The 15,431-nt window shown below is 35.5% G+C and overlaps 6 protein-coding genes and 1 non-coding gene across 7 annotated transcripts; 5 read left to right on the plus strand and 2 right to left on the minus strand.

Moving 5' to 3' along the window:
• Positions 1–30: 30 nt before the first annotated feature.
• Positions 31–1,537, plus strand: NPL3 (mRNA-binding protein; the record flags this gene model as incomplete). Its single annotated transcript, XM_020220809.1, has 1 exon — positions 31–1,537. A coding segment is annotated over exon 1 (972 nt), but the record flags the coding sequence as incomplete, so codon positions are not given.
• Positions 1,538–1,617: 80 nt separating this feature from the next.
• Positions 1,618–2,553, plus strand: HYPBUDRAFT_152042 (arylformamidase). Its single transcript, XM_020220810.1, has one exon. The coding sequence runs from the start codon at positions 1,691–1,693 to the stop codon at positions 2,504–2,506; it is 816 nt and encodes a 271-aa protein (XP_020077730.1). The 5' UTR covers positions 1,618–1,690; the 3' UTR covers positions 2,507–2,553.
• Positions 2,554–2,703: 150 nt separating this feature from the next.
• TIF35 (translation initiation factor eIF3 subunit g) lies at positions 2,704–3,498 on the plus strand (the record flags this gene model as incomplete). The annotated part of the gene is made up of 1 exon (XM_020218428.1): positions 2,704–3,498. One exon carries the CDS (start codon positions 2,704–2,706, stop codon positions 3,496–3,498), a length of 795 nt encoding a protein of 264 aa, XP_020077731.1.
• A 452-nt stretch (positions 3,499–3,950) lies between these two features.
• On the plus strand, positions 3,951–6,218 carry HYPBUDRAFT_104611 (uncharacterized protein; the record flags this gene model as incomplete). Its single annotated transcript, XM_020218358.1, has 1 exon — positions 3,951–6,218. A coding segment is annotated over one exon (2,268 nt), but the record flags the coding sequence as incomplete, so codon positions are not given.
• Positions 6,219–7,205: 987 nt separating this feature from the next.
• On the minus strand, positions 7,206–11,005 carry IRR1 (Irr1p; the record flags this gene model as incomplete). Its single annotated transcript, XM_020219562.1, has 2 exons — positions 8,677–11,005; positions 7,206–8,613 (listed from the first exon to the last, which is right to left on the minus strand). Exons 1-2 carry the CDS (start codon positions 10,956–10,958, stop codon positions 7,206–7,208), a joined length of 3,690 nt encoding a protein of 1,229 aa, XP_020077733.1. The 5' UTR covers positions 10,959–11,005.
• Positions 11,006–11,234: 229 nt separating this feature from the next.
• HYPBUDRAFT_135089 (uncharacterized protein) lies at positions 11,235–13,236 on the plus strand. Its single transcript, XM_020219563.1, has one exon. It carries the CDS (start codon positions 11,324–11,326, stop codon positions 13,085–13,087), a length of 1,764 nt encoding a protein of 587 aa, XP_020077734.1. The 5' UTR covers positions 11,235–11,323; the 3' UTR covers positions 13,088–13,236.
• A 529-nt stretch (positions 13,237–13,765) lies between these two features.
• Positions 13,766–13,839, minus strand: HYPBUDRAFT_t65. Its single transcript has one exon. It is a non-coding gene; the product is annotated as a tRNA-Val (tRNA).
• Positions 13,840–15,431: the final 1,592 nt, after the last annotated feature.

Genomic DNA, 15,431 nt, shown 5'->3' on the forward strand with positions numbered 1-15,431 from the left:
CTAATCTTTTCATTATATCCAACTAGACAAAGTCTTTAAGTGTTTATAAATAAGAACATAAACCGCAATGTCTGATCAAGAACAACAACCACAAGAGTTTGAACAACAACCAGAGTTCGAACAACAACCAGAAGAGTTTGAACAACCACCACAAGAGTTTGAACAAGCTGAACCGGAATTTGCCCCAGGTCCAGAAGGTCCAACTGAACCAAATAAGCTTTTCGTTAGACCATTAGACTTCAACGTTGACCAAGGTCAAGTTGAAGCACACTTTGGTGCTGTTGGTCCAATTGTTGATGTTCAAATGATGAGAGGTTTTGCCTTTGTTACTTTTGAAAATCCTGAAGATGCTCAACGTGCCGTTGAAACTTTAAACGAAAGTGACCTTAATGGCCAACCTTTACAAATTGAGTTTGCTCGTGAAAAGAAGGAAGATACTAGAGGTAAATATAGAGTTAAGGTTACTAATTTACCAGATGGTACTGCATGGCAAGATTTTAAAGATTTTGTTAGAGAAAGAACTGAATATTCCCCATCTTTTGCTAAGGTTTTCAGAAACTATGATACTGGTGAAGTTATTGGTGCTTTAGAATTTTCATCAGCTGAAGAATTAGAAAAATCTATTCCATTATTAGATGGTGCCGAATTCCAAGGTGCTGCCATTGTTGCTGAAGAAGATACTTCTCCATTTATTCCACCACCACCAAGAAGAGGTGGCTTTAGAGGCCGTGGTGGATTCAGAGGTGGATTCAGAGGTGATTTCAGAGGTGGCTTCAGAGGCCGTGGTGATTTCAGAGGTGGTTTTAGAGGTCGCGGTGGATTCAGAGGTGATTTCAGAGGTGGATTCAGAGGTGGCCGTGGTGATTTCAGAGGTGGCCGTGGTGGATTCAGAGGTGACTTCAGAGGTGGCCGTGGTGGATTCAGAGGTGATTTCAGAGATGGTGGTTACAGAGGTGGCCGTGGTTACGACCGTGACTTCCGTGGTGGTAACGATGGATATGAAAGAGATTCATATGTCCGTGACAGATCCCCAACTCGTTATTAAACTGACGAAGCCGATATAATAATCTGATCCAAGTTTCACTTTTAGATTCATAAGTGGTCAAACATGAAAAAAATGAAATAAAAAAAAAAAAAATTTTTTTTTTTTACCGAAAAGATGACAATCATTTGATTTTTGTTTCTTGTTGTATATCTTATTGTATTTGTATAATTATATTTTTTAAAGTATTTCGTGGGGAAAGAATGTGGAACTTACTTTGGATGTTTGACACCCTCCTCCAAAATAAAAGATTGATATATGTATATGTGTATTATTGTGGACCCATGTTTTCGTGGATTCAAGGAACCTGTTTCAGTTAATGCATAGAGAAGTATAAAAAGCATCCTTGAACAATGATTGTCTCGAAGTATTAAGAAGTATATGACTAACGATTTAATGAATTGACCTGATTGTATTTGAATGTTTGATCCAATTGCATTTATTCTTTGCAAGAATAAGCACCCCCCCCTTCACTTCTTCCGACTATTGAATTACTACTCTCTTATCTCTTTGTTTATAGATGATAATCACTGGTTTTATTGCATTCATAGTTCTTTGTAGATTTTATCCTGCATACATGCTCTTTAAACAGAGCCCTTCGGGTACTAATTGTTTAACATTTAACCAACCACCGGGTTTTTAACGAAGATGATAAGATCAGGAGATACAGTGAAGTATGGGGAGCACGAGCTACAGCAAATAAAGTTCTTTAACTATAGCGAAAACAACAAGAAGTCGGTTATATTCATTCATGGCGGTGCTTGGAGAGATCCAAATAATACCTATGACGATTTCCAGGAGATAATTGGGAATATCTTATCTAGAGATGGATCCAGGGCTAACCTAATAGGCGTGAATTATCGATTATCACCCCAATTTAAACATCCGTCTCACCTTATCGATGTTGTAACGGCATTGAATACTCTAAATGTGCATTATTCCATAGATAATATCATCCTAGTTGGACATTCAGTCGGAGCTACGCTCCTATTACAATTGCTCAACTATAAGCAAATCATTGACTTGGGAGTCGACAAATCAGACCCTCGCATCACAACCAATCCGCCCGCTTCGCTTAACGTATCTTTGAAAGACTTGGTCTTCGTAGACGGAATCTACGATATTGTTGACTTAATCGATGAATATCCTGGTTATGCTCTGTTTGTCAACGAGGCCTTCAATTCTCTTCAACACTACAAAGACTCCTCCCAGCTTTCAAGCACCGTCTTTCAACAGAACCCCCTGTTTGCACTTGCTGGAGAAACCCCCAGGTTCACCGTAGTACAGTCACTTCAAGACGAGTTACTCTCCGCAAGACAAACCCATGGATTCGTCAAGTTTTTAGACAGCTTGGGCATCGTCCCCCTGGTCTTCTTCGGCAACTATGGACTCCACGAACAAGTGTATAAGCTGGACCAGCTTGCCAACATCCTATTAGAGTTATTAAATAGCACTAGTCAATAGTTTTATATACACAAAATTTTTCAACAGAAGTAGTGCGCAGACCAGGGAAATTTTTCATTCAATTTTTTTTTTTTTTTCAAATCGAAGAAGGCAGCATAACATCGGAAGGATATACTAACGATAAGATCTTTATTAATAGCATAAATAAGACACCGGTCTCGATACATACAGTTGTCATAGAAGAGAAGATACACAGTATGTCTGCGCCAGTTTTGAAATCATGGGCTGATGCCGAAGATGATATTCCCCAACCAGAAGTCACCAGTAATCCAGATGGAACTAAGACTGTGATTAGTTATAGATTAAATGCTAAGGGACAAAAAGTTAAGATAACTCAAAAAATCAAAGAGGTTAAAGTTCAAGAAAAAGTACATCCATCGATTGCCATTCGTAGGAAATGGGCTAAATTTGGTAAAGAAAAAGATACTCCACCAGGACCAGATACCAGAACCACTCAACTTGGTGAAAAAGTTGAATTGAAATTAGGTGCAGCTTGGAAAGAACTCGAAAAGAAAGAAGAAGAAGAAAAACTTCAAGCTAGACAAAACTTGGTTTCTAGTCAAAGAATCAGATGTAGAAGATGTAAAGGTGATCATTACACTTCTAAATGTCCATTTAAAGATACTCTTTCAGAACAAGCTACTCCAGCTGCCGCTGAATCATCTGAATCTGCCACCGGTGGTAAATATGTTCCTCCATCGTTAAGAAATGGTGCTGCTAAAGATCTTACTAGAGATGATTCTACTACTTTGAAGGTTTCTCAATTGAATAGCATTGTTGATGAAGATATGATAAGAGATGAATTATTTGCAAGATTTGGTCCATTACAAAGAGTTGCCTTGGTTAGAAATAGAGAAACTGGTGAATCTAAAGGTTTCGCTTATGTCACTTTTGCTACCGAATCCTTGGCTCAACAAGCCTTGGATAGCTTGAACGGTAAAGGTTATAACTCTTTGATTTTACACATAGAATGGTCTAAAAAGAGAAAGTAATCGTAATCCGCTTATGGTCTCTTCCATCCATTTCTAATTTTTGTATTTTAGTTATTTCTACTGCTTTATATAATAATATATATCCCTATATATACACACACACACCGTTTCTTCTATTAATTTCTTCCCCAGTATCCGACTGAGACTTCCGACTTACCCTGGAATGTCCATACCCCGATTTGCTTCATCTTGGTACGCTAATGATGGATTCCAGTTTTTTTTTTACCCTAAAATCATTGCCTGGTGCACGGGTGAGACATCCATCATTTTGGGGTAACTTCGGTTGTTTTAAGCAATCAACAAAGGGCAAGTCCTTCAGCTTTTTAAAGTCCATCTTAAAGCCAACCCGAAATTGGATATATATATAGCTCTTAAACTGTTCAAAGGCTTAGCTTAATAAACATTCTACTTAGTGGAAGACTGGTTGTCTAGTTTGTTGATTCTCATCAAAAATGTCGAACTCACCCGTTACTACTCCAAAGCACAAGAAGACATCAAGCTTAGACATTGGGAATTCGAGTGGCCGAGTATCTCGAAGCGGCGGAAGCGCTCATTCTAGCGGGCGTAAGAGTTTATTCAATAAAATACTTAGGCGAAGATCCGATCTGATTCCAGAAAGTATTGGCTCTTCAAGTACCAAAGTTAGTCAGGGTAGTATAGATTCTCCATTGGCCCAAAAAACCAATTCTGGCGATAGGAACGGGAGTGTAAGTAGAAAATCAAGCAAGAATAGACGTAGTAAAAGATTCAGTCTAGGTTCTTCAAGTTCCATAATCGCAGATGATAATTCGAGTGTTTATGACTATCATGAAGGAGATACTAGAGAAGGTTCAATACATTCTGACATTTTATCTTCACAAACGTCTTCAATCTCAGATGAATCTCTAGATGCTGCTATTAGATACTCAACCAATTTTGAAAACCACGATTATAATGAAAAATTGACTTTCCCTACTGTTGATGCCCCTGAATCGGAATTAGTGGATGACGAACCAATATGGAGTGGATTGACTTTCGAGTCTTTAGTTACCCCAAAATATACCAAGGCAGCCAGAAAAAACAAACATGCTCCTCGAATTGTGAATAACCTTTTCCTTGCACAAGAATTGAATACGGAAAATCTTTCATTCGATCATGAAGTTCAAAGTTCCGACGAGGAAGCTGACCTTGAAAACAATGAAAAAGAAACTGGTGGTTCTGATGCCAAAGCATCAAAAACACACCTTGGTTATCCTGGAATAGATGAAGAACATAATGAGAAGTCTGATCCAAACAAAAACACCCAAGCTGAAATATATGTCATGGAATTTAGTAGAGATGGGAAGTATTTAGCAGCCGCTGGTAAAGATTCTACAATCAAAATTTGGAAAGTTATCCTGTCTCCATTGAGTCGGCTAGAATCGAAAAATGTTGAACAAGATGGTGGGAGTACTGCAAAATCCTCGAATGCTAGAGATAAATTATTCACGTCAGCTCCAGTTTTCCATCAAGAACCTATGTGCGTGTTTGAAGGTCATACAAATAGTATTTTAAGTTTGGATTGGAGCAAAAATAATTTCTTGATCACTGGTAGTATGGATAGGACAGCAAAGCTTTGGCATGTTGATAGACCCAATTGTTTACAAACATTTCAACACGAAGACTTTGTCACTGGTGTAAAATTTCACCCTACGGACGATCGTTTTTTCCTTAGTGGATCGTTAGATAATGAAGTAAGGTTATGGTCAGTTTTAGAAAATAATGTTGCATTCAGCAAAAATATTGGAGATGATGTACTTGTTACTGCTCTAAGCTTCACTCCGGATGGTTCTCATTGTCTAGTTGGTGGATTTAATGGAACAATTACTTTACTAGAGACTAGAGGCCTTCATTTCATCTATAAATATGAAGTAAAAGAAAAATCAATAGTGCATCCTTTTATTAATAAAAATGGTAATAAAATTACTGGGATCAAAGTTTTTGAAAATGAAGCGGTGTCAACAATGTCACTAAAAAATGATTTATTCAAAAAATGGAATGTGTTGATAACTACGAATGATTCAAAAGTAAGATTGGTCAACTCAAGCCTGAAAAAATTGGTTACTAGGTTCAAAGGTTTATCAAATAATAGTTCATCCATTGTTGCATCAATGAGTGATGATCATCATTACATTATATCTGGTTCTGAAGATCATTGGTGTTATATTTGGGAAAATAACAACTACATTATCAATAATAAGTTAAGACTGGCTTTAAAGGATCTAGTCTTAGAAGGCAAACATCATATTAATGATTTGAATAAAAAACACAAAATTTATAACAAAATAATTAAACGGAATAAGTTGCTAAAAAAATTAAATTTTCAACAGTTTCTTGAAGATGATGCTTCGGCTTACGAATATGTCTCCAATGAAAATAGTAGTTATACTACTTTCCATGCTCATCACTCTAAAGTGAATGTAGCATTGTTCGCTCCTGAAAGCACGAAAAGATTGTTGGAGTTTTCTGATGATATTATATTCGATTTGGTAAAGCGTGGTAGAAAGTTCGGTTTGGATGAACCAAAGGGTACAGTTGATGGCACAACAACGAATAGCACTCTTAGCTTGCAACCATTTCAAGATAATGCTTTGGGCCATATAATAGTGAGTGCAGATCAACGTGGTATAATTCGTATTTTCAGACAAGATGCCGCTCACGAAGTTAGGAAAAAATTGATTGACATGCAGAAGCATAATAAATCTTACAATCGTTCATCTAGGTCTAATTGCAGACCCAACTCACAGTCCAATGGATCCCTGGCCCTCGAGTCAAGAATAAGTCGTACTAAAGGCTCGAACTTGAAGTTAGACCTCTCCAATATCAATAAAAAGATGCAAAATAGAAGCTTAAGTCCTGGAACAGAAATCCAATGCTCTTTTAAAGATAAGCTTCATAGTAAATTTAAGAATAATCAAAATGGATTGAAGCCTAGCAGAAGTAGAAATAATACTGTTAATGACTACAGTAGCCGTTCATCTTCAGCTAGTCCAGTGGCTCCTCGTTCAAACCTGACATTGAGTCTGCCAATAATACCTAAAATTGTTTCTTCAAGTTCTCTCATCAATACCAAGCACTACAATGCACATAATGTTTCTGGTGGTGTTTTTGAAAATAGCGGGTTGAATGTTCAAGTAACGTCTGATAGCGATGAAACCCACAGCCAGTCCGAAAAATCAAATCTTGAAGAGCAAGCATCATCATCCAATACTTTAACAGGCTCAAATAATACAGAAACACCTCCGAGCACAGCACCTGCCTCAGCTGCCCGAGGAAACCATCGCCCATCATCTTCTGATTTAAGCCCTGTGTTACCTCATCTTGATCACCTGTCACGCAGAAATAAAGAGAGAAAAGTTCCGCTCATAATCAATACAGAGACCGACTCTCTGCCTGATGATCCTAACAAATCAGAAGTCATTAATTTTGAAACTCCAATAGGGAAGCCAAAATTCAAAAATGACTTTTCTCCTTCCATAGATAATGCAAAATTCAAACCTCTGCGGTCAAGGAGAAAATTATGAGCTCAAGAATAATAATTCAAATATTAAAGGCTTCGGTTCATAATCTGAAGTATGTACATTTAAAGAAACTTGTGCCTAATTTTACAATAATGAATATATATATATATATGTGTGATTAATAATAGCCAATAATAATTAAATAATGGGTAAATATTTGTAAATACGTTATACGTCTGTTTCAATATCACCTTGTTTCAATTGTGATACTTCATCGAATTCATCTGGTGTAACTGATAATTCGGTAGGATTTGTTGCTGGGCTTTTATCTTTCTCAACAGCCATAGATAAATTAATACCCGAGTGATCATTTTCAGAAGCAGCATTTATACTACCAATAGGTTCAACATTGGCTTCCTTCATGGATTTTTCATTTTGTTGAACAATATTATAGTACAAACCTCCAATCTTCTCGCTATTAAGTTTTAAACGATTAACCACAGTACTATCAACCATACCAGAATTCACAAGACTGAAAATCTTGATGGAATAAACACACAAATCTTTCTCTGCTTTCCAAACTTCCAGTTGTCTCTTCTGCTTAATTTTCAGTTCTTTTATCTTTTCTTGAATGGCAAGTTCTCTTGATCTTTTTGAATTATCTTCTTCATCACTTGACTCGTCATCAAATTCGCTCTTCTCTAACATCTTTTCACCGACTTCAAAATCTTCTTCAGTGAAATCCAAATCGTCAAAGTTAACATCTTCGTTGTCAGATCTATCCAATTGAACATTTATTAAAGCGGCAAGTCTTGCTTCTTTTTGTAAAAACACGTTTAGAAATGCAGTTTGAAGACTTTCAGGTATTGCCTTACAAATGTATTTGCCGACACCTTCGTTATCTGTGAAAAATTCATTGAAACCTTTGAAATTGTTTTCATCTTTGAACTTCACATAAAACACTTTCAACGAAACCATCAAGTCAATCAATTTTGCACTGAATAGGGTTTTCAACTCACAGAATTTGGACACGATTTTAGTAGAGCAGGATGAGAGGGATTCAGAATATGACAGTAGATTTTCGTTGATATCACTAGTTGCTGCATCCAACGACAGCACTAACTTATCTAGTTGATTCATAATAGTACTAACATCATCAAACAACATTTCGATATCAAATGATGATTGAGTGGATTGTTTTTCATTGACAGAGGCTTGAATAAGAGTATCAAGATTCCAGCAATTGGAAATTATGGTAGTATCAATCACGACTTTGAAAGCTTGTATGAACTTATCTATTATTTTGAGGAAATTGTTCGGCCAAAGTTGATATAAAGGTTGCAAATTTATCTTATTCAAAAGTTTAATGCTTATCAAACCAATGACGGATATACCAGAAGATGATCCAATTTGACTAACATATTCGTTTATGTCTATGAAGTTCCCCAACTTATTCAATTTTAAGAGAGGTTTAGCCACCTCAATCAAGGAGTTACAAACAATCTTTTGGTCTTCCAAATCATCGTCCTCTATATCGTCATCTTCCATACTGCCAGCAGTGCTGCTGGAATTGAAAGCATCACGAGCTTCAGCGACCAACTCCTGTAATAAGTTTTGAATCAGTAATCTGGTCTCACTATTGACAGAGAAGCCGGAAGAGGTATTTTTCAGAGCATGACTTATTGGATCATTATTGGACATAGATAATTCATGGGATGCAGAAGTAACATTATTATAATCCATCAACAACTTATCAAAGAAATCGTCAAAGCTTTTAAGGAGAGGGGAATCATAATAATCATTGATTTCGAAATTACGATAGAAGTCGATAATCTTGTCCATGATATCATTGAAAACAGCAGATTGGCCTAAATTATTAAATTCAGCATAAAGATTACCATCATGGGAAGGAATATCGACAAGCAAATTCCATAATTTTAAGAAAATATGGAATTGTTCCGTAGATTGACTCATAATTTTGGAAAGAGAAGGTAAATAATTAACTAACTTAGTAATTGTGTTGCTTGGAATATCGTCAGTTTCATCTCTGCCCGTTTTTTTACCAAATTTCTTATCGAATATGGCAGAAACAGCACCATAAAGTAGTTCAAAAAGGTGACTTCTATCATCTGCATTTAACTCTAAAAGAGACTTCAATTCCGAAATCTCTATATTATCTTCACCAAAGTTTTCATCCTTAGGCAGGAAAGTAATTGATGATAAGTCGTAAAGAAGATAGCGAGCAAGAAATTCCCAAGAACCAGTGTAAGAGGGAAGTCCATATAAAGTTTTGAATGCAATGCTGATAGGAAAATCCTGACTTTTTGGAAAGTTATCTATAATATTATTATTTTTAGGTTTATGATCTGAATAAGTTGATGATGACGTTTTCAATATGTGAATTAAATTTTGAACTTGAAAACAATCTTTCAAAGTTAATTTACCAGGCTCGTCACCGAATTGGGGAGAGTCATAATTATCCATGAATATTGTATATTTTTCAAGTTGATTATTGACTTTTTCACAGTTAGCTATATAAATGAAGCGAGCCAATTCTTGTTTCATCTTATTATCATTAGTGATACCTGATCCCGACCCATTTTCTATAATGTAGAAGATATTCAGAGCCACATCATAAATATCAGATTCATCTAAGAAGCCAGCTCTTAGTAATTCACATAAGACATTAACCAAATTGAACTTGACATTAAAATCTTTATCTTTCTTAATCATATTTATGAGTTGTTTTTTAAACCGTTCAGTAAATTGTCTAAAACTGATACCCATATTTTGATCATTTTGATTCGAATTTTTATATAACTTTAGTAGAACTTTAGTTACTTCTGATCTTACTTGTTCGGAAGGATCTGATAAGAGCCAGCCAAAGTAACGGAGGAAAGATGACTGAAAGAAATGATCGGGATAAGTAATCATCCAATACCCAAGGCATTTCAAGCATTCGGACCTGATCAATGGATCAACGTCACGATACCTATGGATAAATACCGTATCAACAATATCGGTAAAATACTCTAAAATTGTTTCTTTTTGATTATGATATAATTGAATACTATTTGTGATTACTTCGACTTTCTTTTCATGAGCTTTTTTGTTTTTTTTCGATTTAGAACTTGATTTAGTATTTGAAAGCTGGCGTTGTTGTTTTTCCAACGAGCTAGTGACATTGAGGATCAAATCACATAACTTACTATGAATATTCAAAACAATAACCGTACTCACATAGCGGAAAGGTCTTATATTACAAGAGCTTAACGATGAGAGCCACGTCAAAGCTTGAATCATAAATGAAGAAGCCAATGACACCTCTTCATTGTCATCCGCGTCTGCATCATCCTTGATAGCATTAGGATCTTTATATAATATTCCCTTTTCATGAGAAATATCAATCAATTTATCGAAAAATTCAATAACGTTTTTTTTGAAAAACTTCAAGTTTTTATTATTAGAAATGAATGGATACTCATGAAATTTCTGTTTTTCAAACATCATAGATATTTCAGCAATTGTTTCTGAAGCCGAGTCTAGATTGACAAGATCATGGGATGCTGCAAGTGATACACATCCACAACATCTTAACAAGAGATTGAATAGACTTGTGAACGCGTCATTCTTGCCCTCTTCTTCATCCTGTCCAAATTCTTCCACCCACTCGAGCGCCAAATCGTACACAGAGATCTCTGGCTTAGATAAAGCTTTATACAAACCATTTTCTTCAAAATCATCTCCTAAATCACGCAGCGAAACTGGTATCCTGGATACTCTGGATTGAACCCTTTGCTTTTTGTTGGTCTTGCTTCTACCAATCGGTCTCTTACCGCGTTTGTTATTGGATACCACGTATTCCTCATCACTCTCACCGCTTTCAAACTCCAGCGCCTCCGAGTCGGAGCTTGCTTCACGGTATCTGGTTTGATCCTCTTGATTCTGAAGCCTAGATGACTTCCGTACCCTACTGGACATGTTAAGCGCCTGCTATTCAGATCAGTATTCGGTAAATGTTATAGATCACTTTAAGAAACAACAAAATGAGGAAAAAACAAAAAAAAAGGCCTCCTGAAGGAGTACGCGTCGCAAAAAAAGTATCATTGAAATGTCGCACGCCGACATGCGATATTTCAATTTTTCAAAAAAAAAAGATGCGACATCAGTCGTGCGAGAAACCACAAATTTGTGAGGAAAAAAACAAAAAAATAACAGGAAAACCAGGTAAAAAAAAACAAAAAACAACTCGAAACCGGTGTCGATACCTAGACTTTGTATTTTGAATATAATCTCGACGGAGTATAGAATAGACAAGGCAATTAATTGAAAGCAGATTACAATAGATGATGTCAGAGAAAGAAGAGACACCAATAAAGAATAACTCTGACCAATCAGTTGAAGGTTCAGGTTTGAAGACTGAAAAACTACCAGAATCTGGAGCTCAAACACCGGCTACTGAGAATGCTACCAATGACGGTACGCCAGCAACCGAGTCACATGAAGCTGCTGGTGATAAACCAGCTGATTTGCAAAAAGAAAGGGAATTGTTTTCCGAAAGGGTTAAAACTTATTTGGTTGAGCAAACCAAGCATGTTGTAATTCCATCATACTCAAAATGGTTTGATTTAGATACTATTCACCAAATTGAAAAGAAGCTGTTTCCGGATTTCTTCCCAAATAAGCTTCATTCTGAAACCCCAAGATCGGTGTATAAGACACCAGAAGCTTATAAACATATAAGGGATTTTCTTGTCAATGCTTATAGGATCAATCCTATAGAGTATTTGAGTGTTACTGCTGTTCGTCGTAACCTAGCGGGAGATGTTGCTACTATAATAAGAATTCATAAATTTTTAGAAAAATGGGGGTTAATTAATTATCAAATTGATCCTAGAACCAAATCTTCTACAGTCGGCCCTCAATATACTGGACATTTTCAAATAACTTTGGATACACCCAAAGGATTAGTTCCTTTAATCCCAGAAAATGTTCAAGATACAAAGAATGATTTACCGTCCCCTTCTGCTTCTTCTGTTGAACCAGAAGAAGAAACCATTAAAAGTGAAGCGGGTATTCCTTTGAATTTAGAACTTAGACGTAATGTTTATAATGATATTTCATCAAAAGATAATAATAATACTAATCCAGTTCAATATTTTTGCAGTATCACTAATAAAGAAACTGGAGATGTTAGATATCATAATTTGAAAAGTAAAACTTATGGGAATAGTGCTTTAAATCCTGCTAATGCTTCTATTATAAGCTCGGAAGCATTCGATCAAGGTTTATTTCCTTCCAATTTCCAATCATCGGATTTTGTTAAGTTACAAAATGAATCAAGCTCCTCCAATTGGAGCGAACAAGAAGTTTTACTCTTATTAGAAGGTGTGGAAATGTTTGCATCATTTGATTCACAAAATCAAAGTTATTTTGTTAATAATAATGGTCAATGGGATAAAGTAAGTGAACACGTTGGAACCAAAGATAGAGAACAATGTTTGATCAAATTTATTCAATTACCAATTGAAGATAGGTACTTGAATAAATTGATCAATTCAGGAAAAGATGAATCAAGTTCTGGGTTTGATAAGGAAACCATAATACAGGAGGTTGTTAAAAAACTCATAACAACTCAACAAGGGAAAGATTTAGTTAAAGAAAATTCTGATAAGAATTTAAAAGAATCGATAATCAATCAACAATCTCTTATTAACCAAACTATTGAATTAACTTTGGAAAAATTTCAAACAAAACTAAATTTGATTGATAATTTAGAAAAAAATTTAATTAAAACTGAAAATTTACTTAACTTACAAAGAAAACAACTTTTAATTGAAAGATGGCATAATTTTGAGAAGATTGATAAGTTTAAAAAGCAAAATAACAACCCAGAATTAAGTAGTCTTTTGGACGATTTATTAACTCCAATCAGCATTAATGAAGTTAATAAGACTTTTAATAAAGTTAACTTGGATGACAAAAAAGCCAACTCCAGTGAAATGGAAATTGACAAGGATAGTGCTGAAAATGACTCTAATAGAAATGAAGATGAAAATTTACCAATCAGTATTACCCAGCCAAAAAGTTACCAATTCTGGTCCGCTTAAGTTAAGTCTGCTTAGTCTTGTGTATTTTATTATCAGGTGATTTCATGGAAGGTTCGTCTTTCTCTATGTATGATTATTGAAGTGTTTATTGTCCTCTTCTTAATAATTTGAACTTCTGGTGATTGGCATAGCCATGTCTTCTAACCGGTTCTATTCTCTTCTGTATACTATAAAAAATATAATATTTACTGTTTTATAACATCAATCAAACATTTTGTAGTCTAATGTCTCCGCAAGACTCATCGAATCTTGAATTGGAGTGAATGAACTTTGAAGGCTCTCTGAAAATAGATAGACCTAGTTATACTTTTTCACGATTCTCTAACTTGTTCCAAATTCAAGCCCTTTATGTAAACCCGAGATAGCTAGTTGTTGCAAAAAAAAAAAAAAAAAAAAAACAACGTAAAGCAAACCCAACGGCGAATTCTTGTTTCTATCCACTTATAAAAGGTACTATACTTCCACTATACAGATAGCGCATGTTCCTAACTCTCACTGAAATCACTGAGATGGGTTTTAGACCAGATCGTTGCGCTCTTATAGAAAATGCATCAGATCGGCATCGCGCAAGCAAAATTATATTAGGACAAAAACCAAAAAAGAGAACATTAAGAATTTATACTTGCAAAGCAAAAAGATTGTGATACTTTATCAAGTATCAAAAAAAAAGAAAACAAATGATTTTGCCCAGGATCGAACTGGGGACGTTCTGCGTGTTAAGCAGATGCCATAACCAACTAGACCACAAAACCTTTGTTGAAAGGATATTTTGGTATTATTTAACTGGAATAGTCATTTTGCTTTGAACTTTATAGTATAATAATATTTTAACGGCCGTGAAAAGGCTTCTAAAGCTATTTATTTTACTTTATAAGCATTATTAAAAGAATAATTTCATACGAGCTTACTTTGAAATCCCTTTCAATCATTGTTTACTTGTTGGGTTACATTTCATCTCTTGTAAAGTTTTCATCTTCATTGGGTTATATGAGACCTCTATTACCCACATATGTCTAGAAGAAGAACATAGCTTCCAAAAGGGGAAACCAAGTTCACACGCAATAAAACATTAGTCAGCTACGAACCAATATCTGGTTGGTAGTGACTAATTTATTATCTAGATCAATCTTCACTTCATTATTAAAGGGCAGAATAAATTATTACAAATGATTTTTAGTCATGAAAACCAAATAAAAGAATATACGTAACATAAAGTATACTTACAGAAGAATCTTTCTCATAGATCCATCAGTGGGAATGAAAAGAATAGATATACGAACGATAAATAGGATGCCTTTGCGAAGGGGTACCATAAAGTCTGTACTCTTTATAAACATATGCCATCGATAGAGGTTCAACCTAACATAAACGATATGGAACAACATAGCGTTCTTTCAGAAAGAATATTTTACATGGAAGCATTTCTAGTTCACCAAGAGGCTGTCTCTTATTTTACCGACTTGATTCAAAACAAGGTAAAACCTTCTGACAAATTACAATGGACGAAGCCATGAATTTGCTTCACAAATAATAATACAATATTTCTCTGCTTAGGTTCAATTTTGAGTTTTTTTGATGGTGCTTCGAATTGATTAGCAAACAAAGAAATTGATCAATTCGAAGTATAACAATGTTTGTGGCAAACTATTCTTTGTGATTTCTACACAATAACCTTTTATATATCACGCTTGTACAATCAAATAGATAATCTCTCCTCAGTATCCCAGACCTTAGATAGAAGCCTAGCTCTATGAATAGCGCTCTTCGGTAGTTTACTTTAGTTGCGATGAGTAATTTCACCAGATAAACTCACCCACAAAACAACACTAGTCTGTATGTGCTACTGCCGCCAGTTTCCGCGGCTATGAATATTAATCTGACATATGGTGAATATCCCCACAACCCTATTTAAAGAAAGCCTGATTCATCAGTAGCACTAGGGTTTTTCTTTCTGATTTAAATTTACATTCTCAAAAATTCGCAGCGTATTTTTGCAGCAAAAAAACGCTTCTTGTAATGTTAAAGTGGCAATGGGCTGCTATCTTATACCATTGTCAGACCGTGAAGGCCTGGCGGTGATGTCTGGGGGCCTGATTTACATCAAGTCAGATCACAGACATCATCAAGCTGAGGTTTAAGCAAAAGGTGTTACAAACATCTTTTGTGAAACAACATCGGAAGAGAGCATCTTTTACGAGAATAAGTATATAAATAAGTAGGCATTTCCTCATCTGATGGAATTGTCTAGAAGACATTTTGGGGGGTGGACCTTCGTGGCTAATCCTATAGGCTGATGGATTGAAGAGTGGGTCGATGCCCTACAGAGAGTTTTCATTCGGTAATG

Source organism: Hyphopichia burtonii (genome assembly GCF_001661395.1).
Source record: "Hyphopichia burtonii NRRL Y-1933 unplaced genomic scaffold HYPBUscaffold_2, whole genome shotgun sequence".
NCBI classification, from domain to species: Eukaryota; Fungi; Ascomycota; class Pichiomycetes; order Serinales; family Debaryomycetaceae; genus Hyphopichia; species Hyphopichia burtonii.

Bases quoted from the DNA above. Each gene is read 5' to 3' on its own strand.
- HYPBUDRAFT_152042 (XM_020220810.1), top strand. From the start codon at position 1,691: ATGATAAGATCAGGAGATACAGTGAAGTATGGGGAGCACGAGCTACAG.
- HYPBUDRAFT_135089 (XM_020219563.1), top strand. From the start codon at position 11,324: ATGATGTCAGAGAAAGAAGAGACACCAATAAAGAATAACTCTGACCAA.